At 41.6% G+C, this 27,541-nt stretch overlaps 2 protein-coding genes and 1 non-coding gene across 5 annotated transcripts in view; all 3 read right to left on the bottom strand.

The window, feature by feature from the left end:
- arhgef17 (Rho guanine nucleotide exchange factor 17) overlaps positions 1–8,377 on the bottom strand; it is a 65,583-nt gene extending 57,206 nt beyond the window's left edge. Inside the window, exon 1 of the mRNA XM_022748460.1 lies at positions 3,002–8,377. Coding sequence (XP_022604181.1) covers positions 3,002–8,377 — 5,376 coding nt within the window. The remainder of the gene's footprint in view (positions 1–3,001) is intronic.
- A 1,624-nt stretch (positions 8,378–10,001) lies between these two features.
- Positions 10,002–23,928, bottom strand: p2ry6 (pyrimidinergic receptor P2Y6). Of its 3 annotated transcripts, XM_022748511.1 has the most exons (4): positions 23,840–23,928; positions 23,615–23,705; positions 14,562–14,998; positions 10,002–13,637 (listed from the first exon to the last, which is right to left on the bottom strand). In XM_022748511.1, the coding sequence occupies exons 2-4, from the start codon at positions 23,615–23,617 to the stop codon at positions 12,965–12,967; spliced, it is 1,113 nt and encodes a 370-aa protein (XP_022604232.1). In that variant the 5' UTR covers positions 23,618–23,705; positions 23,840–23,928; the 3' UTR covers positions 10,002–12,964. The 3 variants fall into 3 exon arrangements, with proteins under 3 accessions (XP_022604232.1, XP_022604231.1, XP_022604233.1); XM_022748510.1 differs by lacking the exons at positions 23,615–23,705; positions 23,840–23,928 and adding an exon at positions 18,404–18,449; XM_022748512.1 differs by lacking the exons at positions 23,615–23,705; positions 23,840–23,928 and adding an exon at positions 17,502–17,573.
- On the bottom strand, positions 18,639–18,711 carry trnaa-agc. The gene has a single exon. It is a non-coding gene; the product is annotated as a tRNA-Ala (tRNA).
- Positions 23,929–27,541: the final 3,613 nt, after the last annotated feature.

Raw genomic sequence — 27,541 nt, 5'->3', positions numbered from 1 at the left:
GTGACAACACTGTATTATCAATTACTGTCACTCCATATAATAATATTTTGATAGAATTCTCCGAATTCTCACATAAAGATTTTTTACATCACATGAGAAGCACTGGGAAGACGTCAATTAACATACAACTTATACTTTAAAACATAAGGAATTTTGTTCTGGTCAACCCAAAATGGTAAACCTGAGTCAAAATTTGAGTCAAAAAGTACAAATCAAACCACTTTCTAGCATCTTCTCCCATTAAGTCTCACTCCCTCACTCCCCCTCCCTCCTTCGCCGTTTCATTCTTCAGCTCTCCCTCGGTTCTATTTTGATCCTGTAACTTTTTTTTTTTTTTCTAGCCAGCAAGTGTTTCCTTCCAACTCTCTTCTTTTTTTGTCCCTGTCTTTGTTTCTCTCTCTACCTGACATTTGGCTCGGCAGCCTGCCTTACACCAAGACAAACGTTATGACCTCACTTCACTGCAATGTTCCAGAGACACAGAGAGAGACAGTAAAACGAAGAATAAGATAACATGAAGAAGAATGCTGGAGAAATAGTATTTAAAAAAAAAAAAAAGACAAATAGAAATGGGGTGAGAGTATGTAGTGAAAATGCAACATACTTTCAGACTTGCAAACTACAGACTACAGACTGACAAAATATTTGGACAAGGATGTGAGACAAGAAGGGGGGGGGGGTTAGAAAAAGGCATAGGGGAAAAGAGGAGAAAAGTACGTCTGAAACAAAGCAGAAGGTAAAACTTATGAGAGGTTTTGATGTCAGAAAACGGGAACTGCACTGTGGGTAAAATGAGCCAAACTCCTGTCTCCAGAAAAGGAAAAAGTTCCTTCCCTCTCACCTTCTTTCTTCATTTCTTTGTCCCTTCCTTACTTTCTCAGAGCTTTTCTGTGCTCCATTTTAGCTTGGCACAGTTGTTATTACATTCAGTCCAAATCACACACACAGTCACAGTGCACCAGAGCTGCAGGGCTGCTGCTCCAAATACAGTGTGTTGGCAAAACTCTGGGCTCCAAACGTTTCAACGGGGCACTGATATATTCCAGACAAACAATATACACATGCACACGCGCACACACACACACACACATTCAGAAAGAAAAAAGAAAGAGGAAACTAGTTTGTAATACAGACACATGCAGGCGAGACACAAATTTGCACACACCCAACACAATGCAGTGCACATACACACGCGCAAGCCGGTAGTGCTGGACATCATCAAACACTTCAGTAACCACAACAACTTCCCATTTCCCTAAACTCATTTCCTGCCTGGTGCGGTCACTCACCAGCTGTTGCTACTGTCACTACGGCGACAAGTAAGGACAATGGGCAAATGAGTAAAACAATCAAAAACAAATGGAGACCAATAAATCTAAATAGTTTAGTAGGACAATGTCAAAGTCAAGGAGCGGTAGGCGAAAAAAGGAATCACATATGCACCATTCGGCCTCCACACCAGAACTGATGAGTCATGATGTAATGAAACCCTGGATGTTGTGTCTGCAACCTTCTGTCCTGAGCTCAGGCAGGAAGGTAATCCCTGTGTTGTTTTTACTTTCTCCACACCCATTCAGAGTCACATCCATGACTGTATAACAACTCTGACTTCAGGCAAAGGCCTCCAGGAGAGGCCATGTTTGTGTATGCGCACTAGGGGGTGTCTGATTAGTAAGGGTAGGTGCGTCTGGATGGATTACAGAACAGGCCTAACGTGCGCAGGCCCAGGGGTCAAGGGGGGACCTTGGTCATCACCTGCAAAATATCCCAGAGGAGACCAACATGGTGGGGGGCTTTTTCATGTCTGTGCCCAGGTGCCCATTGTGTCATAATTCGTCCACACATTCAAACACATATGAACACACATCTAATGCCCACTGCTCTGCAATAAATTACACAAGTCAGACTTCAGGAGAGGCTACTGTTCACAAACCGTTTAAAATAGAGTGTGTGTGTGTTTATATGTATTTAGGTTTTTACATACATTTAGCTGCATCTTACAATGCTAAGCTAACTTTCTAACATACTGTAAGTTATTGTGTAATGTTTATTCTAACTGTTTTGTATAACTATCATGATATTGATTGATTGTTGGTCACTGCCCTATGAGTTAACCTTTGTACTGTACACACACACAATCTGTATCAGCTGGGTGAACTGTTTATTATATCCCCTGTCTATAATCCTGGCACAGAGACAACTGATATTGGATGAGAAAAATGCAAACGAGCAGTACACACACACACACACACACACACACACACACACACACACACACACACACACACACACACACACACACACACACAGCGGGCCTCAGTCCACTCCTTAAAGCTCTTTGTCTGAGATTTGTTTAATCAAACTAATAACATCCTCTGATGTTTGTTTAACACTGCTCAGCCTTTAATGGCTTCTGTATTGTAGTACTGCTCCCAAATGCACTCTGAAAGTAACCATACGAGTCCTGATTCACGCCACTTAATAAAAGCACAGACACAGGCATGTATTGTGTAGGTATGAGACCATAAGAGCAAACCAGATGTATGGGACAATACTGTTTTAAGACAACTAGTATTACCTAAAAACCCATCTATCTTTCAATTATGACACTAAAAATCCATCCCAATGACAAATCACTCACCTCCATTTGTTTCACACTCAAAAGCAAAATATAAAACCACATGAATCATATTGAAACCATGCATTTTATATTTGCAGAAAACAATTCACTCACTATATCTGCCACTAAGAAAAGCGGAACCTTTGACAGCAGCATTTGTTCTTTGACTTCATCAACATCCAAATTGAAAATGTGTGCACTACTCTGGTAAACACAGTAACACATAAGAGTTTAGAGCAGCAGATCATCATTTGAAGCTGAATCACCAGAGCTCAAAAAACATCATGCACCAAGAGAGCACTGAACATTCCTACCTTTGCACTCTCAATCACACATGACATTGACAATGCTAAAAAGACAGAAAAAAAAATCTGAACTCACCACTCTGGGCTTGGTCCTCTGTGGGATAGGCGTGGATGGAGTGTCCTCTGTGCCCTTCTTCTGTGTTCCTGCTTCTGTAATTCCACTGGTGCTGGTCTCGCCGGGCCCCTCTGAAGCCGACCCTGAACCTCCAGCTCCATCTCTGGGTGCTGGAAGAGGCCCTGGGCCCTCAGTGTCTCTCTCAGCGCTGCTTAGTTCAAGAATATATTTCTGGGTCACATCCTCCAGAGACGGGGCCTCGTCTCCTGGAGGCTTACTTAAGGTTTGAGGCTTTGCAGTGGCTCTGACAGCGAGGCAGTCCACTTCCTTCAGTGGCTGGAGTTGTGGAGGTGGGGAGATGGGGATAAAGGTGGCAGGTTCGCTGGCATGGCGGACATGCTTGGATCTGGTTTTGGGTTTGGATTGCAGTGTGGGAGGGGGAAGAGGAGGGGTGATGTCACTGTCATCCTCCTGCCCCTCTGAACACCGTTCTGGGGGTTCAAACGGGTCCTCATGAGGGAAAAAGTGAGCCAGCCTGTTTGGACGCTTTCTGGAGGGTCGACGAATCATTCTTGGGGAAAGAACCTCAGCGAGTTTGAGGTCAAAGTTGAACTTTCTCATCTCTTCTTCTTTGTCCTCTCCACCTTCGTCTATGACATCATTATCATCATCATCATGGTTATCAGAGAGGGGGGTGCACTCTGACTGGGATCGAACCTTCTTGACTTTATTACTGCTGTTTGCATGGTGATGCGACTCTGTTGGCAATATGTGTTTAGGCTTTGCCTCTGGCTCCCACAGTTCCTCTCTCTGCTCGCTCAGGATTGGCTCACTGCTGGAAGGTGGGATCTGGCCAGGCTGATCCAGCTCGCTGATTGGCTGAGTGCTGCTGGACTGACCTTTAAACTGAGGGTCAATCTGGGAAAGCAAAGGGGCATCACTACGGCGACTGGGGTCACTGAATGACTTCTTTTTGGGAGCTTTGCCATTGCCATGATCATCTGTCATCAGTCTGTCCATTGCACCCGGCTCAGCTACAATGCTCCTAATCACGCCACTGTAGTCACGGACAGCATCATCGCGGAGCCCGCCATCACTGTAAACTGACAAATCACTGGCCACACTGCCTTTGTACTCTGACAAGTTGGCCACAGCAGAGGCCTCTGAAGCCCCTCCTCCTCCTCCTTTCACAGATAGGGATCCTAACAGGTTGCTGTCTACAGAGGAAAATTTGTTATTCCCTTCTTCTGTCACAGAACAGCATCGTTGAGGCATGGGGTCACTGAGAGAGCGGTAGACTGTGGACTCCCCATTTCCAACAGCTGCTATTGTTGATTCTGCATTACTGCCATTACTGGAATCAGAGCCTGTGTTGTTATTACCAGAAGGGGAGAATTTGCGCCTTCGACGAATAGCACTTGGTGTCGCAGGACCTTCAAGTCCTCCTCCTCCTCCTCCGGTGGCTGCTGACCCCTGCGACACCGCACTGTTGGTGTTGATCTCGTCACCGGTAGAGCTGACATTGTTGATTCCAGCGGTAGTGCTCATGTCCATGATAATGCTGTCACCCTCAGCCATACGGGCAGAGAGAGGCAGGGAGGGAGGTACGCTGACTTCATTCAGACGGTTTGTGCAACTCACACTGTTCTCTGTCATGTCTTCCCTCTCCTGCTTAAACCCTTCCATCTCATGGAGAGCCGACTGCTTCCATGCGGTGACAGGCTGCCCAAGCACGTCCCTAGGTATTCGAGACCCCAAATTAACCCCTGCTGACCCCATGAACGACCTCTCAGAGGGGTCACTGGGGCCCGTCTCTGGCTCTGTCACGATCCCTTCATCTGTTAAACTCGACTCATGGCCTGAAAGTTCATCCACAGAGCGGTCGTAGAACATGCTTTCCTCCGAGTCGCCCTTCAGCAAGGCTCTCTCCGTCTCTCTGCTCTGTCTCTTCGCCTTCTCCCTGTACTCTGTGCCCCTGGTGTTTAGCTTCTCCAACTGCATACTTTGTCCATCCCTCTCACTCCTCTCCCTCTCCCTGTTCTCTCTCTCCCTCTCATGTTTATCCCTGTCTTTTGTGTTCTTAAACTCAGCCTCTTGATCTGTCCTAGCCTCATCCTTAATGCTCACTCTCGCTTTATCCTTTGCCTCATTTCTTTTCTTGACCTGGAAACACTGATCCTCCAAATCATCATCAGTTCTCCTTACATCTACATCATCATCATCATCTTCTTCTTCCCTAGTACTCATCTGGCAGATATCTCGGATTACCTGCCTGGCTTCCTGCACATACCTCTCCTGCAATGGAGTTGGCATCACTTCCCCATCATCATCATCAAATCCATAATCCCTCATTCTTTGTCCTCTCCCAACCCTAAAATCCCCCCCATCACTTTCTACTTCCCTGTCTGACACCGACACCCTCCCTCCATCCCTCTCTCCTTCCAAGTCAAGCTGCTGCTCAGAGGAGCTCCTCTTCGAGGTGCCACCTGCCAAGCAACACCTAACACCTGTTGTGGGTTTGTCTGAATAGGTGAAGGATTTTGCACGCCGCAGAGTGGCCGTCAGGTCTTTCAGTGACGGGCGACGACCAGAAGGCAGGAGGGTCCCACCATGAGTCCGTGACCCCATCCTGTAAACTGATGATCCCTCCACACCCCCAGATCTGTCCCCTCCACTTGTTTTCCGCACCTTGAGCTCTGACAGGTCAGATTTCAGAAAGCTTAAGAGTGTCATAGTTTCTGAGGTGATATCAGGGTTGGACATGGATATTCGGTTTTTATCATCATCATCATCTACGCCTTCCCCACTTTTTGTCCTCTTTAATACCTTGTTCTCACCACCCCTAACCCCTCCTGTAGATATCCCACCTTCTCTAGCAAGTACACTAGGTGAGGGAGTCACTATGGGTACAATCTTGGGGCGCACCCGCACAGGGTTACGGGAGAAGTTATCCCCATGGCCAAAGCTTGGGGAGCGGTACATGGTAAAATTTCCATGGTAAGTTTTACTCAGCATGGACGAGGATGCAGTTCTGCTACTGCTGCCTCCTGCTTCACCCGTGTTAAAAATCGGATTAGCTGCGCGGTTGACGCAGCTAGCCTGGCCCTCCTCCTTAAGCGTCTCAGTGCTGGAGTACCGGCTGCTGCAACGTGAACCCCCAGGACTGGACACAAATGGGGGGATGTTAACTTTTGACACTCGTGATACTCCAGGAAGTGTTGTGGACGTCCCAGGTGAGGAGATGCGCTCCCATTGCTGCACCCTGGCTCTGTTACTATGACCGCTGGGCTCTCTTGCTGAGTGGCTCCGAGATACTGTTCCTGCGAATTCTCCTCCTGTGTTTTGCTGGTGATGCCTCTCTAAGTGCTCCATTGTCAAGGCCATGTCACTGTCGCTGTCTTCTGATTCGCCGTCATGATCATCATAATCATCACGGCCTGTTGCTAGAGCAGCTCCACTGACCTTCTTCTTCTTTCTTAGCGAGCGGCGGCGCACTGCCTCTCGACTGTGGGGGCCTAAAGAACCAGGACTGTCCTCCTCACTGCCTGAAGACCTGCCAATGCCCTTAGCACCCCACCAGCCATTCTTACTACGGGTTAAATAGCTGCCTCCTCGCTCTGTGGCACCCCTTTCTCCTCCTCTGTAGGAGAGGGAAGGAGCAGGGCCAGAGGGAACACTCCAACCGCCTCCTCCGCCTCCTCTTCTTCTCCTGGTGTGCTCCTCCTCTTCGTCTCCAGAACTAAACCTCCAGCGGGAGCTGAGGGGAGAGGCAACTCTTGCTGGGGCTCTTTGCTCAGAGGAGGGAGCTACAGTAGAGGAGGAGGAGGTAATGGCTTTATCTGGAGCTGGAGCAGAGGAAGGGGAGGAGGAGGTGGGGGCTGGCGCTCTAGAGGAGCTATGTGAGGAATGTAAACTATCCCTGGGCAGCCCGACCCCCTGTCTATCCCTTCTCTCCCTCACTGTCGGCTGCTGAAGAGAGGAGGAGCAGGAGGAGGTGTCTAAGCTCAACGATCGACTCCAAGACGAAGTAGCAGGGGGTTGAAGGTCAGGGTTGGGGTCAGATGTCAACCCTGGTGTCCCAGGGGTCTTACGGGCTGCCTCTACCTCAGTGCTGGGACTATGAGATCTGAATGGAGATGGGTTAATCCTACGGTAGTGACTACCCCCTGTGCAACTACGACTGCTACTACTGCTGCTTTGTAAAGTATTTCTGCCTGAGACTTTGTTGTAATTAGAACTTTGTGTCTCTATGTCTGCCTCTTCATCATTTGAGCAGTGCCTGTGGTAGTCTTTGGAATTAAAGTCCATACCAAAACAAAATGTCTCTTTAGAAGCACTACTTTCTCTGCTTTGTGCTCCAACTATGCATTTGTTATGCAAAGACAAGCCACTGGCATCATTAGCAGAGCTGCAAGGTGAGAGCTTGTCACTTCTATCTGAGAGCAGAGCACTCTCACTGGGGCTGAGCTCCTGTAGTTGGCCTCTGCCTGCTGCTTTTATATTCTCATAAGTGTCAGTCTTCTGCTGTTCTGTAGCTTTGCCTTGTCGCTCATCAAAAAGTTGTCTAATTTTGGTGACACTGGGCCACTTGTCAGAGTGCAGGGGAATAAAGTCACTGTGGTGTGTAGAGAGATAACTTCTGTGAGATTTACAGGGTGGAGGAACCCCTCTACTAGCAACATCCTCTTCCTCGTCTGTGGTCAAAGTCTTTCTGGCATCAGAGGAACATGCATTGATCTGTGAATAATCTCTCTTACCGGAGCTGCTGCTGCTGTCGGTTGATAAACGTGTAAAAATTCGCTTCTCACTTCTCCTCTCCGAGTCCGAGCCTGACACAGAGTCAGTGCCAGAGTGAAACTTTTGCACTTTGTTGTCTGTGAGGGAATCCGCAGTAGTAGTATCACTATCCTGGAAATATCCACCACTGCTGTCCTCGTGAAAAGATTTACGAGACAGAGACCCGTCTCTCCTGGAGCCTCTGGCCCGGGGAAGAGTGCTGCGCCCCCGCGTCACTGCTGCACCGTCTCCCGGTGAGGCTCTGCGCGTCCTGGCGGAGCCGCCACCGCCGCCGCTGTTGCTGCTGAACTTCTCAGTGAGCTGGCGAATGGATGGAGAAATAGAGGAGTGAGGAGTGGAGGAGCCTCTCTTTGGATCTGCGGTTGGGAGGCCGGCGGTGGTGGTGGCAAAGATTTTGGAAACTTTTCTTGACACACTGACATTAGTCGTCGCCAAGGGCTGTTCTGCATTGCTGGGCTCCGGGGGAAGGGCGACGCCAGCTGCCTCCAAATCCTCTGATTTGTGTTGCTGGTCCTCACTACTGTTGGCGCTCCAGGACCCCAACTTTTTGAAAGAGACGCTGCGATACACAGCCGTATTCTTCCTCTCTCTTCCTGCCATTGTTCATGTCTTTCTCTGTTAGATTTCACACACACATTTTAACTCCACGGATATTACAGATCCAAGCACCCATTTGAGCTGTGGTCCATTCCCCCCCGCAACCTAACAGCATGAAAACCCAACAACAATCACTCTTTAAAAAAAAAAAAAAAAAAAAAAAAAACTTAATTGTTGGCAAAGCTTCAAAATGCAGTAAACGAGGTTAGGCGAGTGATAAACAGTTCACATAGTAGGTGAGTACTGCTCTTATCAAAACTTACATGTTGTCGATTCCCGAGACCGCATCCGTGCAGGGAGGAAAAGTTTTTTTTTTTTTTTTTTTTTTGCTAAAACTTTCCCAACCTGTTCACAAACACAACTTTTCCACTGTTGTCCCCTACTCTGTCTAAACCTCTGTCCAGGGTAGCACGCCTGCACGGGCCCGACGCATCATTCACTGTTAATTCCCAAACTGTTTGTGGATTCCTTATTTTGACATGATTTGGTTTTCCGTGACTTATGTTGTTTTTTTGCATGTTAATGCCTGAGATAGGGCAGAGGGGGTGGGCGGGACTTGGGGTATAGGGGCTGTCATAGCCCCCTCGGGGATTGAGAGGAAAAGCTTTTTCTGTTTTCTGATAGGAGAAGGCAGATACTGTGGACAAACTAGATGCAATTATAGCTCTTTCCCTTGCGAAAAAGACAGTAGCCACTGTCATGAGTTTTATACAGAAAAAAACACATTTTAGAGCTAAATTTTTTTTGGGTAAAACTTACCAACATCTCTAGGAAGATAATCATCACAAAACAATGTTGACTTCCCAGACAGAGTATACATTTTACTGTATTTCTGTCTTTAGAGGTAAAGACTCAAAGACTGATACACACTGGTTTTATCTACATACCTGACACACTATATTGGTAACTGCATATTCAGCAATAGCTCTTTACCACATTGTGTTATGATGGTCTTGGTGAATTTATGTGTCAGCATTCGGGGGGGGGGGGGGGCAAGAAAAAGTTTTCACTCATGCACAATAACCCCTCTGTGGTGCTTCCCATGTGGCCGTCTGCTTAACAGGTCCTTTTGTTCCAAAGGGGAATTCTGTGTTACAGTCACTCAGAGAGGAGAAGCTGCATGCGGCAGCGCCCTCCACAGGCTGGGAATGCCGCATGTAATCAACTCTACAGCATCTGTCTCCAGCTCTGTATCACTGAAGCAGGATTCAGCTGCTTTTTATAGTTTCAAGTGCCTTTTGCTAAATTTCCTGCAGTTTTAACTGATTATTCACACAGAACTGCTTCAGTATTTCAAGCACCTCCAGCTGTTGGCTAGTTTTAGTTCATCTTTATTCATTTGAAAGCTTACACTGAGTTTTGGGGTAATGTGAATTTTGTCTAATAAATTACAAAGAAATTTCTACCTGTCATGTTGCCAAGTGAAGCTGCATATATTGACCTTTGAGTTGTATCAGGACGTTGCAGCCCAGGAAAATTCAAGTAGAGACGAGAGCGAGCAACACAATCTCCATCATTACTTAACTCTTACACAAATAATATGCACAGCAAAAAGCTGATGATAGCTAAAAGCTACATTCATGTTGTGATGTGAAAAAGAACAAGAAAAAGGAAAAGGCATTCATGATTGCTCACAATGACTTTTTTAATGCCTGCTTTCATTTAGTTTTACATTATGACAACAACCAAAACATTTTCACAAGCAACTCAAGGGGACTGCACGGCAAGAAAAAAAAAAAAATCTAAAAAACATAAATGTTGCTATTTCATCAGCATAATTATCTCTACATGACAAAAATAAATTCTATTTTTGTGATACATTATTGTACAAAAATAAGAGTTCTTCTTAATAATACTGACTGAAACAAATATGTTGGCACAATACACAGACATCTGGATCTCTCTAAACTGACCACACACACTCAACACGTTACAGAAAGTTGTGTGTAAAAAATAAATCAGACAAAATATCGTAAATATTTGACCAAACAGACACAAAAACAAGAAGACTGCGCGGCCACTTTTTGCTGAAGCCAGGAGCACAATATTCTATTTACTACATCACTGAATATGCACGCTGTACAGACATACACACATTACAGAGCACATAACCTCATGTTGTGGTCAAAATGTCCATTGCATCTAAAATGCTTCAAAATTACATGTTCACATTAAACCAATATTCACAATTATAATATTTTTCCCTCATGGGTGAAAAACTCAAAGTGCAGTTACACGTTTGAACTGTTTAGGTAGTACAGTTAGATTATTCTAATAAAATAAAGATTATTTTAGTCATTTCAGTTTAATTTGGAACAACAGCACTGAATTATTTCAGTTAACACATTCAGCATCAAACACCACCCAATCACCTCATAAGCTAAACACCACAATTACTCATAAGTGCAATGCAAAATGAGGTCAAATTCATACAAAGATTTACTAATCCTTATGGGAATAAGATCTGAAGTGTCGAAATATCATCACAGGGCTAAGATTCACTGTTTCTAGGGATGCTACACGGAGAAGACAAATCTTTACTTAAGTTGTGAAAAAGTACCTGCCTCTACTGCAGTCTAGACAAAACAGATTGAGGGAACATGAAGGGCAGCAATAAAAGATAAATTCCATTGTTTTCTTTACGGTTTGTATAAATTACGGTTTGTAACTGGTCAAATAAGTACAAAGAAAAACATAAAAAATTTGAAAGCATATAAATTAACACTACTCCATGACAAAATACAACAAATACCACAACAAATGCAACAACAAACAACATCAGTCTTCCCATTTACATGCATTTATGTTCATTTCATGAACATTGCAGATTACCAAACCATAAACTCAGTATGGTATAACTCCATAAGAAACAGTAGAGGAAGTTTAAGATGACAATTTCCTCCATTGTACAGACTTTACAAATTGAGACTGTCCTGTATCTGGTTAGAGATATCAAAACAGTAAACTAAGTACAACAAAACTCACAGGCACTCTATGGTACCCCCTTTAAGAGTGTTTTTTCAGAAACATCTCCGTTCCCTACTATCTTTTCATTATTCTATTATCTCTCTAACCCGTACATCCATCGACAGATTTCTTGGGATAGAAATCCTAATTTCATGAGAATGATTCACACACTCACAGGAAGTGGGAAAACAGCAGGATTCTGCTGCCCTAAGGTTCACAAATTGCATTTTTCCTTCCTTCTGAGCATCTAATGCGTTTGATAAGGATTTAAAATGTATCAATGTATAGACACCTCTGTTGGATTCCTTTGTTTACATGAGAACTCAGAGAATATGTGGAAAAAATGTACATTAATGGCATATTTCATGTGCTATGAGCTGGATATTTACTGAACAGTTTTGTTGGCATCTGTTTACCCCTAACAGTTGTAAATTGGATTTAATCTTTACTGGATAACATGTAAATAAAGAACCCCTTTTTAGAAAGGACAGAGCCAACATTTCAGTGCAGTGCTGTTCCAGTAGTAGGGCGCAAACACCATCCAGTGGTGAAAACATGCAACAACAGGCTTTACAGCTTGAATCTTGTTGAAACATGTCATTTGAAGGGAAAAACAGTGGAGACCTTCATGTGAAAGTATAATTCTAATTTGAATAAAAATGCACGTACATTATTCATTTCAATCTTATTCTCACTACTTCAACTGCTATGTTTTTGCAATTCTGTTTTTGCAGTGTGTTTCTCCCCAGTACCAGTTCATTTCCACACACAAGTACTTCATGCAGCCATAAACATTTACAGTCAATTTTAGCATTTTACATGGCTTACTAGTAATAATTTTATCCCAAAAAGTTTAATCAGTTGTTCTGTCCTTCTCTCTTTCACCATGCATATCTCCATATCAACTGTATCTAAAAATCCTCTTCAATGCAAAGTCCTGCATAATCTGTGGGGACCTGCTGGAGTTACTATGTTAGAGGATTTATTTCTTTACTGTACAATTCACAGTGTGAAACAAAAAAAAAAAAAAAAAAATCTAATTTACAAAAAAAAAAAGAAAAAGATAAAAGCTTCTTCTTTACTACCCAGTGCAGCAGAGGCTAAAAGCAAACATCTCACAGATAATGCACAATGTGAATGCCTTGAAATGCTGACAATATAATCAGCACATGTATTCCTCAGCCAAGAAAATTATTAAATAAAGACATTACAGAATCAACAAGTGTCCAAAATGCATGAATTCACCCATAGTCTGTGCTGGGTAAGGCCAATTCAAGATAATGTAAGTAGGAGGAGGATATGATTTTTCACCTCATACTTTTTTCAGTCTGTTTACCTTCCACATTACAAGATCACGACCTTCATGCTGTATTTCAGAAGGCTTCTTGATATGCCAGTCCCTCTAAATCTTTGTTAGATCCTCTTAGGAAGGTACAATTCTTTGTTACAGTGAGTAACAGTTAAAAGCTTGAAGAGCAGCTTTCAATACATGTACAATAAAATGAGGAACAGTGTTTGAAGAACTCAGCAACCAATACATGTACCACTTTGCAGCGGGATCCGTCACTGGTGTACCAACAAGACTTTAAGAAACACTGTTGCAAAATATGATTTCCTGTTTGCTCACACACTGGTGCCCTTGTCCCTGAGAGTGGTGACTCTAAGTACAAACCTTCTGGTGCTCTGTCGGTATTGTGGCTGAGTAAAGTAAAACAGAATAGGGTCCAGGAAGCTGTTCATGCTGGCGAACGGCCTGGTGCTCTTATAGATGATTGAAAACAAGTTCCTCGTCTCGCAGGGCGCACTGGGCAGAGTGCGTATGACCAGGTACATGGTCTTGGTGAGGTGAAATGGCAGGAAGCTTATGCAGAACACTGCCGCCACCACAATGATCATCCTCACAGCCTTGTCCCGTTTCTCCCCAGTCGCCATGGAGACACCCTGGTAGGACACTGGGCGGCAGAGGATCTGGGCCATCCGGCAGTAGCACACCATCACACCCATAAAAGGCAACAAGAAGCCAAGGCAGGTCAGAGTCATGCCATAAGGATAGTAGTCTACTGAAAGCTTTGGTGGACTTAAATCATAGCACACTGTGCGGTTGCGCTGGATTCCTGTCGCAGCGAAGTGAATCGTTGGCGCACATAGGATGGCGACAACCAGCCAAACCCCTACACAGATACACCACGTCATCTTGCGACCACCCTGCTTGTGCCACATCGCAAAAGGATGGCAAATGCCAACATAGCGCTGCACACTGATGCAGGTGAGGAAGAGGATGCTGCCATGCAGATTACTAAAAGAGGAAAAGAGACAAGAAAAATCTGTTAAGTTAAATCTTTATAAGCTGGATTCTTTTATACGGCATTGTACTGTGTCTATTATTTGTATATGGTGGTGTCACCTTATGTCAAACACACCTGACACTTTTGCCTTTTTAAGCCGTATAGTATATAAATATTTATGGCAGTCTATAAACATTTAACAAATGTTTTAAATGCATTATAACATGGTTGTATGCCATTTTAAGTGTCTGTACAGTATTTGTCAGCAATTATAACTTATCCAATAAACACATATTTTATCTTTATCTTAGTTTGACAAATACATTAATAAACATTTGTGTCAGCTTACAACTACATTTACGTTTATTTACCGCTTACAAATGCTAAACATAGGGACTGACCAGCTTCTTTCACTGAAGTATCACCATGCATGAATGCAAATGGAATATATATTTGAAGATAACGGATGAGGGAAGAAGTGAAAAAATTTGAATTAAAAACCAACAACTAATTTTGTTCAGCCTCAGACGTCAGTGTGTAAAGCTTTCATCCCACTATTTATGAAGCTCTAACAAGGCTGACATTGCACTGCTAAGAACCTCAGTATGCTTCAAACAAAGTGCTTGTCAGATCATCTTTTAGCATCTGAAACCCCCTCCCCCACAACTTTCCCACAGCTGAATCAGGGGGAGCTTTTTTTTTGTCAATTTTTGTGACTTTCCAAACAAACCAGGGCCTGCTCCTTAAATGCAGGAGCTGTGTGTAAGGCGGAGGCTTGGTGTGCTGATGCGTGAAAGTAGGCAGGGTTTCAACTTCTCTCTTCACACAGTTACATAAGGCATATTGCGTGTCTACAACCGTGTGAAATGATTGAACACTTTAAACACAGAGCTGCATACAGAGATAGTTAGGCAATATTCAGTCAAGTAGCTCACCTGTAGAACTGAAACCGGACCAGCTTACAGGCAAACTCCCCAAAGGGCCAGTAGTCATGACTGGCGTAGTTGTAGATGAGCAAGGGCAGTGACATCACATACAGAAAGTCGGCTATAGCCAAGTTGAGCATATAGATGTTGTTTTTGGACAGATTGGGCCTCGTCCTCCATATTTTCAGTATGACAACAGCATTGAGAGGAAGGCCGAGCAGGAAGACAAAAGTGTACACAGCAGGGAGTAAAATACGTTTAAAGTCTTCCTTATAGGTGCAGCGAAGGATGCCTATCCCGCTGGTGTTGCTGATGTTACTGGCACTGGCGATAAAGCTGTCCGCTGTGTAGGGCTCTGTAGGGTGTACACTTGTGGAAAAGAAGTCCAAGGGGAAGGCTCTAGAGATGAGGGTATCTGTGGGGTCAGAAAGTGGCATCTTCACATTCTGGAGGGGAGACAGGGAGAGAGACGAGGGCATTGTTACAATGACAATAAAATCTATATTTTAACTGAAACAAAAACAAGAGTGGTGATGTGAATATGCACGATTGAATGAAATTGTTTGTGGTCATTTTGAGCTATTTTCCAGGTGGGTGTGTGAATGCATTTAAAGTGTTAGAAGATATTCCCATTACAAATTAAATAAGGGATTTCATGGATGTTCAAGTGCTGACAAAGAGAGAAACACAACCAAAACCTCTCCACAAGAGGGCACAAGAGATAAGCAGTTTCTTTTATTCATAACATCAATATCTCAAAAATCACAGTGAAGCAGTTGCCTTGAGCCCTGCAAACACTGGATTTAGTCTAGGATCAACTGAACTAAGTACACATTTTTTATCCCCTAGGCTAACTGTTTAGTTAACTACTATTTGATACCAGTAAAGCCCAAATGCTTTGGAGTAGGAAAATCCCAGTTTAGCCAAAATGCAATGGCCCTCAAGAACAATCTAGAAAGAGCAGCAAGATGAATCCTTAAAGCAAGGGAAGCAGTTGATATAATAAGTCAATAAGCATTTTGTTTAAAGAGCCATTAGCTAATGGAACAAAAGACCTCATATACCTGTTAGTTTCACCGTTAGGCAGGTAAAACCCTGTCATGAAATGGAAACAAATAAAATGGAGCACCAAAGTACAACAGTTAGCATCTCTGAGATGTTGCGGAAAAGAAGAATTAAGTTGCAAAAAACAAAAATACTTCAGTATTGTACCAGTACTTCATGATTCTATGTAATTGCACTTAATTACTCTCCAGATATGGCTCCACAGTGTATTTAGTATTTATTTAGTAGCTGCTAGAAAAACTGCATCAAAATACATAATGGTAATAAAATAAGAGCCAACCAATTAGATTATGATAATCTAATCGTTTCATAATTTTCTAATGAATGGAAACTGGACAGATGCGAGTTTTGAAATGAAAACCACTGCAGACTGTCTGGTCTCCCACTCACAACTCACACTGTCTGGAACAGGCTTTTACACATAGAGATTAATCAACAATCTTAATTGCTGCTCCCACCACCAACATCAATAATATCCATTTCCTTCATAGTAACATGTGGGCAAGTGAGTGATTGGCTTAAGCCAGTTCCCCCATAGCCTTGTCAGAGTGTGACTCATGGCATTTCACAACTAACACTCCATCAGCCAAAAAGCTTGTGTGTGTGTGTGTGTGTGTGTGTATATGTATATGAGTGTGTACATGTGCTGTGTTTTAAAAACTGTGTGCCTGTAAGAGCGTGTGTCATTCAGGTTGCTGCCAGAAACAGTGACACATGATTTCATAATTCCTGTAGAGTAATGGAGGGAGGAGAGGGGGTGGAAGGAGCAGAGTGCCAGCAGACCATAAAACCAAAAGGCAGGCACAGAGGAATAACAAAGGTTCCGGAAAAGTGCACTGCAGTCGGCTTTATTTGCTGATGACTCACTTAACTTTACAGTTCAGAGTTTTGATTTATTCACTGTCTTGACTTACGAAAGGGCATGAAACCAACTTCCTGGGTAATCTTAAAGCTCAATGATGTCACGACACTCATTCAAAAAATTAAGTTTTTTTTTCCATTTCAGAGTGATGTCTGATTAACTCTATAAATTGCAGTGTCTGTCAAAAATTATTATTTTTTATGACAGTAAAGGAAGCCCCTTATAGGCAGCTATATGTTTAGGCCTGCCTTTAGCAAGACTCACCAATCCCTACTTCCCGTCATGTGGTGTGATGAACACCACTTTTTTTTGGTGAGACGTTAATAATAAAACTCCAATCCCTACAGATAGTTTCCATATGTTCATACTACAGCTGAGCCTCGTGCCTCCTGTTTGTGAAGTCAAGTCAATTTGTGCTTTTTGGTATTCGTAATGTCATCATGCTTGTGCAGTGAAAAGAGCAAAGAGCGAGCAGTGACATGAAACAAAACGTATTATTTACTTAAGAACTAAAGACCTAAACTAGGTCTACACTACAAGGTTTCCTACATTAAAGAGAACAAAAAAAAAAGAAAATACACACATCCTGGATCCTACATGCCTTACAAGCAAATCATCAGTTTACAATGCAAAGCAGGAAGAACAGCTGAGATCTGCCAACTGAAACAGGCACAGATCTGATTTGCATATTGAATATCCACACCTCATTAGGACTGTGGTGGAGATTATCACATATGAAGAAATTTTCTTTTTAAATCATTTAGGGAAAAGGGTAAAAAAATATATATAAAACCTCTTTCTGGTCTATTTGATTCTGTAGTAACATTTTACAGAGATCTGCACCATCACCTAGTCTATTTTAATTTACTGCAGGTTTAAGATGGCTTTCTACAACTGTCAGAAAGCTGGTTGAATTAGGGAGGCTGGGCATCATCAAAAACATGAACATGTTACTGTTAAACTCAAACATACCCTATCAGTTTAAAAAACATTATGAAAACATTAGTAATTTGAAAACTCACTGCTATAAATGAGCAGCCATGCTGTAGTTGAATATCTTTTATGGTTAACACCTAATGGACACAATAAGGCACATCAAGAAAATACAGACAGACCCACCACACCACAAACCCACAGAAAAAAACTCCAAGAAAACGCTTCTTTTGGAAATCGAAACTTTTCATAAGATTCACCAAAATTGACTCCAGATATTTGTTGTCAGCGAAGCTGAGGTGTAAAGAGCATATAACATGAATTTATTCTGTGTTTACAAAGATGCCTCCTACCTGGGGTGTTTCCAAAATGACACATTAATTAAACATAAATAAAATATGCAAATGAACGACGCATCAGTTTGTAAGCTTAGTTAATAGTTATTTTTAGACAAGGTTCTCTGAACATAAAAATTAAACAAGTGTGTACTGATACTTAATGACACCAAGACTGACACTGATGGCAAACAATTAAAACATTGCTCACTGCCCTTTCCAGCAACTGATCGAATGTTTCATTATGGGTGTGAAGAAGTCAGTTAAACTTTTGATCTATGACTCAGTGCAGCTTTTTCTGCCCACATAGTTGTAAAATTTGGCAGATGTTCTGAAACATGTCCATACATCTTCTCCTTTCCTCTGTGGGAAAACAAACACTGATTCCACTGTACTATTTGAAAGTTGTTATACATTCAAAAATATTTAGCCTAATATTTAAGATCTATATATTTCGATCCATTTCGATTACACATTCTTAAAATGAACTAATTAACTTAAACATATTTGTCAGTCAAAAACAAATCAAACAAGTAAGAATGACATTTATATAACATTGCTACTAAACCCGATGTTTTTTCACTACACAATAACCAAGTTTATGCAAAACAAACTGGGTCATTTGTTGTTGTAATCTAGACTTAATCACTTCTTACCATCTGTGTGAGAAAGAAGAGAGCTGTAATATATTTCATAGTGCTAGTGTAAATATTAGGATGAGCAGAGATGACAGGCTACCTACACTGTCAGGAATGAAAGACAGCCACTTATTCAGTAATGTGCTCAAAGACAACACTCTTGTGCCGTTTTCATGGTGCATCTGATGGTCTGTAGAAATCCTCTTTTCCTTAAAAGTACTGTACTGCCTGAGTCCACGGTCAAAAAGCCTTTTGGAGAATGCGGGCATCGATCCCGCTACCTCTCGCATGCTAAGCGAGCGCTCTACCATTTGAGCTAATTCCCCTGTCTGACCCCAGCCATAAAAAAACACTTAATGACAGCATGAGTACACACGTACACACCCACAGTCCTGCAACAGGAATAATGTTACCAGCTACTGACATGGTCTACTGACTCCCTCTGCACTCTGTCATCTCTCTCTCTCCCTCTTTCTCTCATTCTCTCTCTCTCTCTCTCTTTCACGCACACACATGCTGACAAGAGAGACGCTGCTGCATACTTTCTGCCCTCAGGCTTGCCAGAAGGCACAGCTGAAGGTGATGCAAGATTATTTACAAAACATGATTGAATGTGACTGCAGCTCAGGTCAAATATAGAAGATTAACAACTAAACATAACCCCAGCAGGGTTATAAATCTAACACCACACATTAAGTTTTAATGATTACTCGGCATGTGACCATCAGGACTTTTGAACCCACAACTTTACTGTTTTGGCTCACCATCAGCATCATGTACACCATGTATTAATTCACTATACACTACTTTCCCAGCTCCAAATGAGCCCACTGAAGAGCCAGATATTTCCCCCAAGAGTTGCTGGAGACCAAAACAGAGTTAAAATGAGAAAATATTGGACCTACATTCATCATTGGGACAGAAACCCAACTCCAAGTGAATGCTTATGTTACTCTGTGTCTGTGCACTGTAAATAAAAATTGTTTGCCAACAAATTTGCCATTAAAAAGGAGATAATATGTAGAGCCTCAGCCGATATTGGCTTATCGCAGATATATCGGTATTGGAATTTTTTAACTCCCTAATATTGGTATCAGCATCGGCCCCAAAAATCCAATATTGGTCAGGCTTTAATAATATGTTAATGTTGTGTTTACAGCACGTTTTGCTGCCCCAAGTGGTCAAAAATTGTTGTCTGTCGATTACTTTCATGATTTAATGTTAAGTCATCACAATTTTCAAGACCTGAAGGCGACACCTTTAAATTATTTGTTTTGATGAGCCAATGGTTCAAAACCAAAAATAATCAATTTACAGATATAACAGAAAAAAAAAAAAAATCAGCTGTGGCAGTCTGGCAACAGAGTTCTTCCCCTGCAGGTAATCTGATCTAAAAAGAGCAGGTAAATGGCAGATCAGGGCACATAAAGACATATACTGTATTCGATCTGTAATATACACAGAGCTGGAAATGTAAATAAACAGAGAGATGTTGTGTTGAGGAGAAACAGCAGGGAACAATTCCACTCCAATTACTTTCTCATCTCTGATCTCTATTGTCCCCAGCCACGCTAATCAATGATTCATGCCCGTTCCTCCTCACTCTCTGGCCCTCTGCTGAAATACAACACACACGCTCATTCACAAACACACACACACACACACACACACACACACACACACACACACACACACTTGTGCTTTGCCTATAATTAATTATAATTAATTTGAAAAATGGCACACAAAATGCCCAAGAAGGAAACTAAAATCAGTTTCACACTACACAATACAATCACATGTTTGCAGACATACATATACATTTGTCTGCCATACACACAAATACACAGACATGCACTTACATGTACAAAAAATGCACATATACATATACACATCACAAGCATAAACATCCTCTTTAATTTGACAAACAATAGACATTATCTAATTTTCCCAGCAAAGACAGATGCAGCTGCAGTGGCAGAACACACACTATTGCATCCTACAGATGTGAAAGCTCTTTGTCTTAATTAAGAAAAAAAAACCAAACACTTTACTAATTATCTTAGCTAGAATGGTGCCGGCTAATACGAGTCTATCAATCCTGAGGACAGGCACTGTGGCCATTACACAGGAGACATTTTAAACCAATCAGCTGCACCATAAATAGATACAAGGGTGATGAGGAAGGCTGGTGTTCAACACAAGCACACTGCTTGCCATATGCTCATGAAGAGAACTCAACTGCAACCAGTCAGCATTACTAATAAACAACTTGGAGAGCAGCAAGCAACATAAATATTTGAGCTAAAAAATGTCTGCTTGTACTCATTCTCATGATTTCCACAGAGCATGTGTAAAAGCTTAACAAATATGGGCATCACTACACTACCATAAAAAATCCTCTTCTGGTAGAACCAAACCAAAAGGTTAAAAACCAGTTACTTCTAGTCCACTAAAAAAGTCCAGATGGACAGGAATGCCTTCAACAGTGATATAATCACACACAAGGCACACGCAATGTTCTGTTTGTAATAATTTGCCCACACTTGTATAAAAATACGTGTTGATGCACGTCGCTGTGGATGGATTATGACTGAAGACTTCTTTCGGCATGTTCAGGCCCTTGCGGGTGGTTGCAAAACATAGGGGAAGTGAATGTAGATGAAAGAGGTAAAATACAGAGACAGGACAGTGGGGCATCGGTCACTGAAACCTAAATGCGGATACACCACAAAGTTCCTACTAGAATGATCATTTTTTTGTAAATGCTAATTTGGTTCGTATACACAGCATCACCACAGATGCAAGAACAACCACACAGACATATTTACTACTAGACATTAGTTTCTCTCTCATCTCTGTCCTACACCTGTCTATCATTAGAATAATAAAGACTTGTTGATAATGCGTAAATATCCCAGGGACGCACAAATATTTTCAACTTTTGCTGCTGTCTAGACACTTGTTTCTCCTCTTGAAAGGTAATTGTTACTGGTTTACCTCTAATGTTAATAAAATCAAAACATGTTTTTGCTAACATGAGCATAACAGCTTGAAACGCACCTTTCGTCAGGCAAAAAGAACTCATCAAAAGCTCAACAGTGGAGCAAGTAGCACTTAGCATGTGCCCTGTGGTGGCTGTTGTCATGGGTTTGTGGTGCAGAAGGGATGTGAATGCATCTCCAGTTTAAGAGTCAGTAAAGCATAAAGACAGGGCAAAATCAAATGTAATGGCTTTACTGTCTTTACTGAATGATTCCTCAGAGCATCTCTGGCAATCTTGTAGTTTTTTTAACATCAGCTCTGGTCACTATGGTTCCCAATTAAGACAAACTATTGCTGCTGTCCCTCTAAATCCTACTCAGAATGGAGAAGGCAGTTTAATCTTAGGGCATTCACCTTAAATTACCAATTTTAAGAGGACACGTGGCTGGTATGTTTGGGATGGCTGCCAGTGAGCTGCCACTGTAAGATAATGCCATGCACTTAAGTTTGTCCTGTAAACAACTTTGACCTTGTTTCTGTCTCTCTCTCTCTCTCTACCCTGCTATCACTTCTCTGTCTCTGTCTGCGAGTCTCTAAACCAGAGTTACATTAGTCTGTTCCCGTCAGACGGACAAAAAAACCTACAGAAGCCTGACCTCTGCCAGGCAGAAAGGAATCTCCTCTGAAAACACAGTAACTGTCAAAAGTCCCATGGCCAGTGTGCCAGGTCTTTACACATGACAGCCCATCTAAATGACTTTGGGTTATTAGGTCTGTGATGTGACAACTTGTTTTTACTGGACTTAGCTACTGTCCCTTTGGTGCAATAAAAATGACAAAGGAAACAAAATTTGTGTAATAGGAGCATCTTGCAAAAATCTCACTTCTGTATTTTTCCACTCGTGTAAGGACAGGAATGAGCTGCCTAATAGGGTATTATTTGATAAGTTGTTGAAGAGAATCATTTGTGAATCAATAATTTAAGTAATTTTTCAGGCAATAATACCAAAATGACAGATTTCCAATTTCTCAGTTGTGGAAATTTGTTATTTTTCTTTGTCTTCTGTGGCAGTAAACTCAAACTTTTGAGGTTTTAGACTGCTGTTGGAACAAATGAAGAAATCTGAAGACATCACTTTCAGCCTAACCCTATTTTTCACTATTCAAACTCAACAGTTAATCGATTAATTACGAAAACAATCAGCAGATAAATCAATAATGAAAAAAGAATCCTTAGTTGCAGCCCTACATACATGTAAATAGTATACATACATACATATATATAATAGCCTATTTTATACATCCTGCACTTTCCTGCACCTAACTCTTATCTTTTTGTCACCTGCTCTACCTGCTTTGATGGCGTCTCTTGAAGATGCTTCGTCCTGTCAATATTTGTTCTCAGTTAAGTATAAACTTAATCTCCTCTTGAGAAACATTGTACTGGCTATTCTCAGATGGTTGATACAGATATAGAGACAGATGGCTGTTCTGTGGATACACTGCTCGTTGTCATACAACTACGACCATATTGAAGATGTTGTATTGGGGGGAAAAAAGCCATTCATCAAGGGTGCAAGATTCATAACAGTATTCACAAATGGGAACGAAGGACACAAACAACAGGCAATGCTCTGCAAGCACAGATGCTGTCACAAGAATTCACACATGCACCATAAAACCTCAGTACGTAATAGTCAGACTACAATTCATTTGCGTCAGGTTAGCGTCTTGCCTGAGGTCGAATTGGCTCTTGTTGTTTATACTCCCAAATTTAAGGTGAAGTGACTTTCGAAACTGGATGCAACGAATTTTACCAAAACAGGAAAAAGTACAATAACTTGTTTTCAACCGTACACATGACGCAATTTTTCCTCCACCATGACAGAAAGACATTTGCCAGGCTTGGTTTGTACTCTTAATACCTGAAGCTTCCTGCTGTGTTTTCTATCTGATTTATCTCGTTCAGTGTCTACATTTTCGTAATAAAAGATTCAGATGTCTTGGGAAAAACAAACAAACTATAAAGCTGTGACAGGAATATCAAAATGATACCACTGGCGCTAAAATGCCATGTATAGCTGGTATGACAAGATTGGTATTGAACACAGCCACGCTATGCCCAGTGGGAATATTGTGTTGTTAGCCTATTAAGTTTGATTCAAATGCCTTAGCTTCACATTCCTTTAGGGCTTGGTGAAAAGGAGAGGCAATTAACAAATAAGGAAAGAAAGAAATAAAACTTACCATGAATGACTGCAATAAATTTCAGTTGCAACATCAAAAAGTTGGCGACTTAGCCATGGCGAAAAGACTCGTGCTGCTCCTTTCTTCTCCTCTGCAAAAACAAAGACCAGTTCGGCGAGGAGGGAAAACCCGCTGAGTTAAAACAAGTGTCAAGAAATCACACTCGACGCGTTTTTAAGTCACCAACATTGAGTACAAGTGTGGTTGCAACTGTCCCGGACGTACCTGCTGTGAAGCGGCTCCGGTGGCTGCACACACTCTTCCTAGACACACACACAAACACACACACACTCACACACTCTTCTCTGATCCTGTTGCTGCTGCTGCTGCTGCTCCACCGGACAACTGCGCGCGGTAGTGGGAACCACGCACGCGCAATGAGTCTTCCACGGCATGACAAGGGCAAAGGCAACGATTCAAAATACAGTCGAAGTAATGTCTGAGCGCTTTTATGTCGCTGTTTTAACCAGAGCTGTCAACGTTTTAAATAATTACACCATTATCACGAGTAACACTTGTTTGTATGAATGGTTGGCTGGCAGGTGTAGCTACTTTAGAAGTACATCAAACCATGGACGGATTATGAGACAATGGGCTGCTGTGGGCAAGCATGCTAAAGGGCCCCCACCGCCCCCCCTACACAGGAGCAAGACCGTCAGGCTGAATGAGAATAGAAGTGACTGTTGTGGCTGCAGTGGCAGAAAGATGGATGGATGAACGATGCAAACATGTCGTTTGTGGGTGTTTTGTTTCTCTTTGTAGTCTAAGACTTTGTTGTCGTTTCTCCTTGATGTAGTATAGCATATCTTTGTGGTTGTTTTGCATCTGTTTGTGTAGCCATGTGGTGTCTCTTTCTTGTAGTTTTGCATCTCTTTATGGTTGCTTATCATCTCTTTTTGGTAATTTTGCATCTCTCGTGTTCATTTTATGTTTCTTGTGGTCGTTTGCATCTCTTTGTGGTTGTTTTGCATGTCTTTGTAATAAATTTGTGGTAGTTTTGAATCTGTTTGAGGTTGTTTTGAGTCTGTTTGTGGTTGTTTTCCATCTCTTTGTAGTTGCCTTGAGTCGCTAAGTAGTCAGTTTGTGTATTTTTGTTGTAGTTTTGTATCTTTTTGTTGTCATTTTGTGTCTCTTAGTGTTTATTTTTAATCTTCATGGTCCTGTTGCATCTTTTTTGTAATCGTTTGGTGTCTCTTAGTGGTCATTTTGTGTCTCTTTATAGTTGTTTTATTGACTTCTTAACAAGAAATGTCAGTCGTTCGGATAGAAACTCTAGCCCAGGGGCATGATAACCCTTTTGACTAATGCCTGTGCCCAGTAGACTTGTTCAGTAACCCTTCCATCCCTCAAACATAGTTCCAGTCAACAATTTCATTCTGAATCAGAATGGAAGGAATATTCAACTAAACATTTGTGCTTCATGCTGCTACCAGTTGAAATTGAACCAACATATTAGTTAAACTGGTTAAAAACAAACTTAAAAAAGTGAATCAGTACTTAAACAGCTTCTTTTTTTCCCTTTGGTAAGTGACTAAGGTGTATTAGTTATTAGTTCAAGACCTCCTTTGACTGGATGCCACAAAAGTCTGCAAAGTTTTCCAATTCAGATAATTGCTTGTTTATACTTTTACTTTATAACTTTTATACCAATTTTAAATGCATGAGTTTAGAAATACTGTCAGTCTGTAAAATGTGCACATTCAACAGGAGAAGAATGAAAAAATGGAGACAAGACCTTGGTGTGCTCAGTGTTAGCTACAGCCAGTGGTATAAACATGATAATATCTGAAGTGTCTCAACAGAAACAACAAGATACTGGTAGAGAGCTGTCAAGCTTCTATGTATTTACCCTGTGTGAGTGGAGTGTAAGCTTACAGCAGTGGTCCTGGGCCCAATACAGCCTCCACAGCAAATTGATGACATGTGCTAAACATAAGGCCATGAGTGGCTATCACTCTAATTACAGAGCACACCACCTGCCATGTTCCAGCATCTTAGAGTCTGATTAGTATCTGTTGGCAGCTAATTGACATAAAACACTGGCAACCTTTTTAAACATTACAGAGAGCGACAGAACTCGACCTCATGTGTGACTATGTCTCTGCTCACTGGGATTTTATGAGACTTTTATTGCACTCTTATTTGATTTGACAACATTGTGTTTCCTGCTCAGAATCCGGTTTCAATCAGAATACATCTGATAAGCTGTGGCCACAACAGAGTTTCTTTTATTTTGGGAACATATTCCATAAATACAGTGTTGGACAGCACAGCATTATTGATCAACTACAAATTACTGTCAGTTACATTCACAAGAGGTTAGGTTGAACTACTATCTAATGGAAGTAAGTAGATGTTTCTGCCTGTCTTACATACCTTCAGTCCATCATTGTCCTCATTGGGTTAATGAGTATCATTCTAAAGGGTAGACTGAGCTGAAGGCCCGTGCATTTATAAAAACACATTATTAGTAATGAAACCATGTTCTTACAGCAAGTGTCAAAGTTCTGTTTACAGATTCTGATCTCTAATCATCTGGACATGAACTTTTGTTCACATACTTGACTGACGGATGTGCTATTTTTGCCTTTTGATCCAGGCCAATGCCCTGGTCCAGATACTTGAAAAAAGAAATGTGGAAAACATGTCAACATAGACTATTCTTGTGGAAACTGACAACAGAAGTAATAGTTTTGTTTTGTAGTTCTTGTAGTAGTACTTTTGCTTTTGTCCTCAGTGTTGTGGCCAGTGAGTGTTAACTGCATGACCACGAATTTGTGTTGGCCTTGTCCTTCACAATGAACCCATCCTTCATAGTATAATCATTTAATATCTATAGATGTATCAATATCAGATGGAAGTAGAACTGTCTGTTCTTGAGTCACCCCCGTCTGCATTTCACTAATGACTTATTGAATATGAATGATTGATTTAAACAGACGTCTCTCCCTGCAGCTGTGCAATGCTAAGCCTGAAACATTAGAGTACAAGCTGTGACATTAGAATTTGGATCTTCCTCAACAGTTGGAAAAGTGAAAGAAAACAAAACTCTTATGTGGAGTGAAACTAGCGGTTTTTGGTCTTGCATGTTTGAAAAGAAAATAATTTACAGCCTGATTACTCATGTTAGTCTTCAAATATTGTGTTGAACTGCTGTAAAATATTGTATTGTTACTATCAACGCTCCAGATGTCATTGAAGTTATCAATGTTTTGCTGACTGTGTGTGAGGAGAGTTTGAGAAGCCAGATTTCAGCATTTGTATTAACAAATCCTAAGAGGCCGCCAGCTGACAAGCCCCTTTATGAGAGTGTGTGTGGGAGACAGAGATAAAAAATAATAAACGGCAGTGTTTATGACTTTCAATTCAAGTGAACTTTAGTGTTCACAGGAATTCGCAGAAAGTAAACAATAAAAAGATGTTTGATTATCAGCTCATGCTTGCATTCAGTAAACACTAGACTAGAAAATTGGCCGCCATTGTTCCCGACCACACATAATTTGATGTGACACAAAATCTTTCACAAGACAGTGAAAAGATTTTTCAGAATAAACAGAAAAGTAGTCAGCAGGTTTGAAACATAAATATGAAAATGATTTTTTAGGATAAATAAGACAAGATGCCAACTGTAACACAGGTAGTACAAGAACAGTGAAAGCACATAAAGGGAAATAAATCCATCACTATCTTATTTCTGCCACTGATAGAGGAAATTAATAAACGAAAGAGGGTATAGTCACTTAGATGATTACATTTCTAAATACTCAGCGAGATCATGCTGACAGTTGACCAACATCCAGCAGACCTCTTTTTCTGAATTAGCTCATTTGTCATGTTGAAACAGAGACGTGTGCAGACAGGGAAGTATAGATTCTATTTCACTTCAGAAAGAAGTTGCTCAAAGCTTAATCAGCATATTTCATAATG

This window comes from Seriola dumerili, unplaced genomic scaffold (genome assembly GCF_002260705.1).
Source record: "Seriola dumerili isolate Sdu_G_001 unplaced genomic scaffold, Sdu_1.0 BDQW01000122.1, whole genome shotgun sequence".
In the NCBI taxonomy this organism is placed as follows: Eukaryota; Metazoa; Chordata; class Actinopteri; order Carangiformes; family Carangidae; genus Seriola; species Seriola dumerili.
The sequence above is the reverse complement of the archived record's forward strand: the minus strand, read 5'-3'. Positions and strand labels throughout refer to the sequence as shown.

What these genes read in the sequence shown, in the direction of transcription:
- p2ry6 (XM_022748510.1), bottom strand. Translation starts at nt 18,442, where the DNA reads ATGAAATATATTACAGCTCTCTTCTTTCTCACACAGATG. An exon ending in TCTTCTTTCTCACACAGATG is followed by an intron (nt 14,999 to 18,403) that starts GTAAGAAGTGAT and finishes TCTCCCCTCCAG; the next exon opens with AATGTGAAGATGCCACTTTC. An exon ending in GTCCGGTTTCAGTTCTACAG is followed by an intron (nt 13,638 to 14,561) that starts GTGAGCTACTTG and finishes TTCCTCTTTTAG; the next exon opens with TAATCTGCATGGCAGCATCC.